Source organism: Papaver somniferum, unplaced genomic scaffold (assembly GCF_003573695.1).
Source record: "Papaver somniferum cultivar HN1 unplaced genomic scaffold, ASM357369v1 unplaced-scaffold_3719, whole genome shotgun sequence".
Lineage (NCBI taxonomy): Eukaryota > Viridiplantae > Streptophyta > Magnoliopsida > Ranunculales > Papaveraceae > Papaver > Papaver somniferum.
This window is the reverse complement of record NW_020646215.1, coordinates 1-1,448: the sequence shown is the minus strand read 5'-3', so window position 1 is coordinate 1,448 and position 1,448 is coordinate 1. Positions and strand designations below refer to the sequence as shown.

The 1,448-nt window shown below is 39.2% G+C and overlaps 1 protein-coding gene across 1 annotated transcript; it reads right to left on the bottom strand.

Annotated features, from left to right (window-relative positions):
• Nucleotides 1–286: 286 nt before the first annotated feature.
• Nucleotides 287–1,071, bottom strand: LOC113342356 (major latex protein 15-like). The gene is made up of 2 exons (XM_026586917.1): nt 861–1,071; nt 287–758 (listed from the first exon to the last, which is right to left on the bottom strand). The coding sequence occupies exons 1-2, from the start codon at nt 1,063–1,065 to the stop codon at nt 484–486; spliced, it is 480 nt and encodes a 159-aa protein (XP_026442702.1). The 5' UTR covers nt 1,066–1,071; the 3' UTR covers nt 287–483.
• Nucleotides 1,072–1,448: the final 377 nt, after the last annotated feature.

The following is a 1,448-nucleotide window of genomic DNA, read 5'->3' as shown; positions in this document are numbered from 1 at the left end:
CTACTACATTAATTGAACAGGTTGCTGTGCTAGCCTACCAGCGGGCCTCATGGGTAACCTTGCCAAAGGGAGCCGAAACAACGGGATGGGGGGCAAGATTGTGTCACAAGGGGGACATGTCAACGGTACCTTCCATGTTAATTCCTGCAATATTACGTCATTGGAGACTCGAACCTGGGATCTCCTGGAGAACATCAAACTTTGGAGAACAGGGATGACCAGCTGAGCAAGGGACCGTTCTTATTATTATTTATTATTAATACGCCTAGATTGTCGGTATAAATTACAGACAGTTGACGAAAAACACTCCTAAAAAAAAGAAATGAAGAGAACCACACGTACGTACAAGTACGAACGCATTTATTATAGATAGTAGGTCTAGTGGAAACTCCACATATAGACTTTATTATTATATACCACTTATAGAACAGTGGTGTTATTTATAGTTGCATATTTATCCGGCGGACATATCCATTTGGTAATTTAATCAGAAGCACAGAGGTGAGCGTTCAAGTCATCAGTGATCTGTTGGAACAAAACCAAATAAGGAATAGGAACTGGAGAATCCTCATTCATCTTCTCGTAACCCACTATCCACTTCACGATGCTTCCATGTCCGTGAGCCTTTGGATTAACTGTAAATATTACATCCCACTTCTTGTAATCATTCATCAAGTCTCCTGCTACCCCACTATGATGTATCGTCCTTGTTTCATCATCATACACGGTTTTCTCCTTGATAGTTAGTGGTTTACCCTCTACGTACATAAACATAATTAATATAACCGTAAACCAATTCTAAGCGCATGTTAAGAAGGGATGGTAAGAAAATTAATCAGACAGTTGGGATGTAACCTTACCAAGTATATAGCACCACTCTTTGACACAACCAGAAGTAGTTCCATGTCCTTCAACAGCTTTGATGCTGGTGCAAATATGAGGGATTGCGGTTGGAAGCTCTTCGTGGTCCTTAAATTTTTTGTAATACTTGTCGGCGTTGCAGTTAACCTCCGATTCAGTAATAAGTTTCCCTACTAAACCTGAAATGGTATGGTGATGAGCCATTGATGATAGTTGATACTGATTGTTTCCTTAGCTCTAGATATTAGGTAATTATGATCGTGATGAAAATAGATCTTACCTGAATGAGTTTATATAGAAACAACCAGCTATTGGAATGAATTGGATAAAGCCGATGACTCAATAATAGGCTGTATTTCGGGCAACAATCATTCAACTCATCCATAATATCTGCACAGAAAGAGATTATGAGACAAGAAAAGATTTTCTCAGTGTAGTTAGAAATGGACCTTTAACCACAAGTATTATGATGACTTACTTGTAGCAAGGCTACTTGGATTCAAATCCAGGGGTGGGTGTTTTTCTGACAAAAATGTCCGAAGAATGTTACACACACATGTCTTGGTATTGGAATGATAAACGGCTGT

Coding starts and splice junctions, on each gene's coding strand:
- LOC113342356 (XM_026586917.1), bottom strand. CDS start 1,065: ATGGCTCATCACCATACCATTTCAGGTTTAGTAGGGAAACTTATTACT. Junction 759..860: donor AGAGTGGTGCTATATACTTG/GTAAGGTTACAT, acceptor TTATGTACGTAG/AGGGTAAACCACTAACTATC.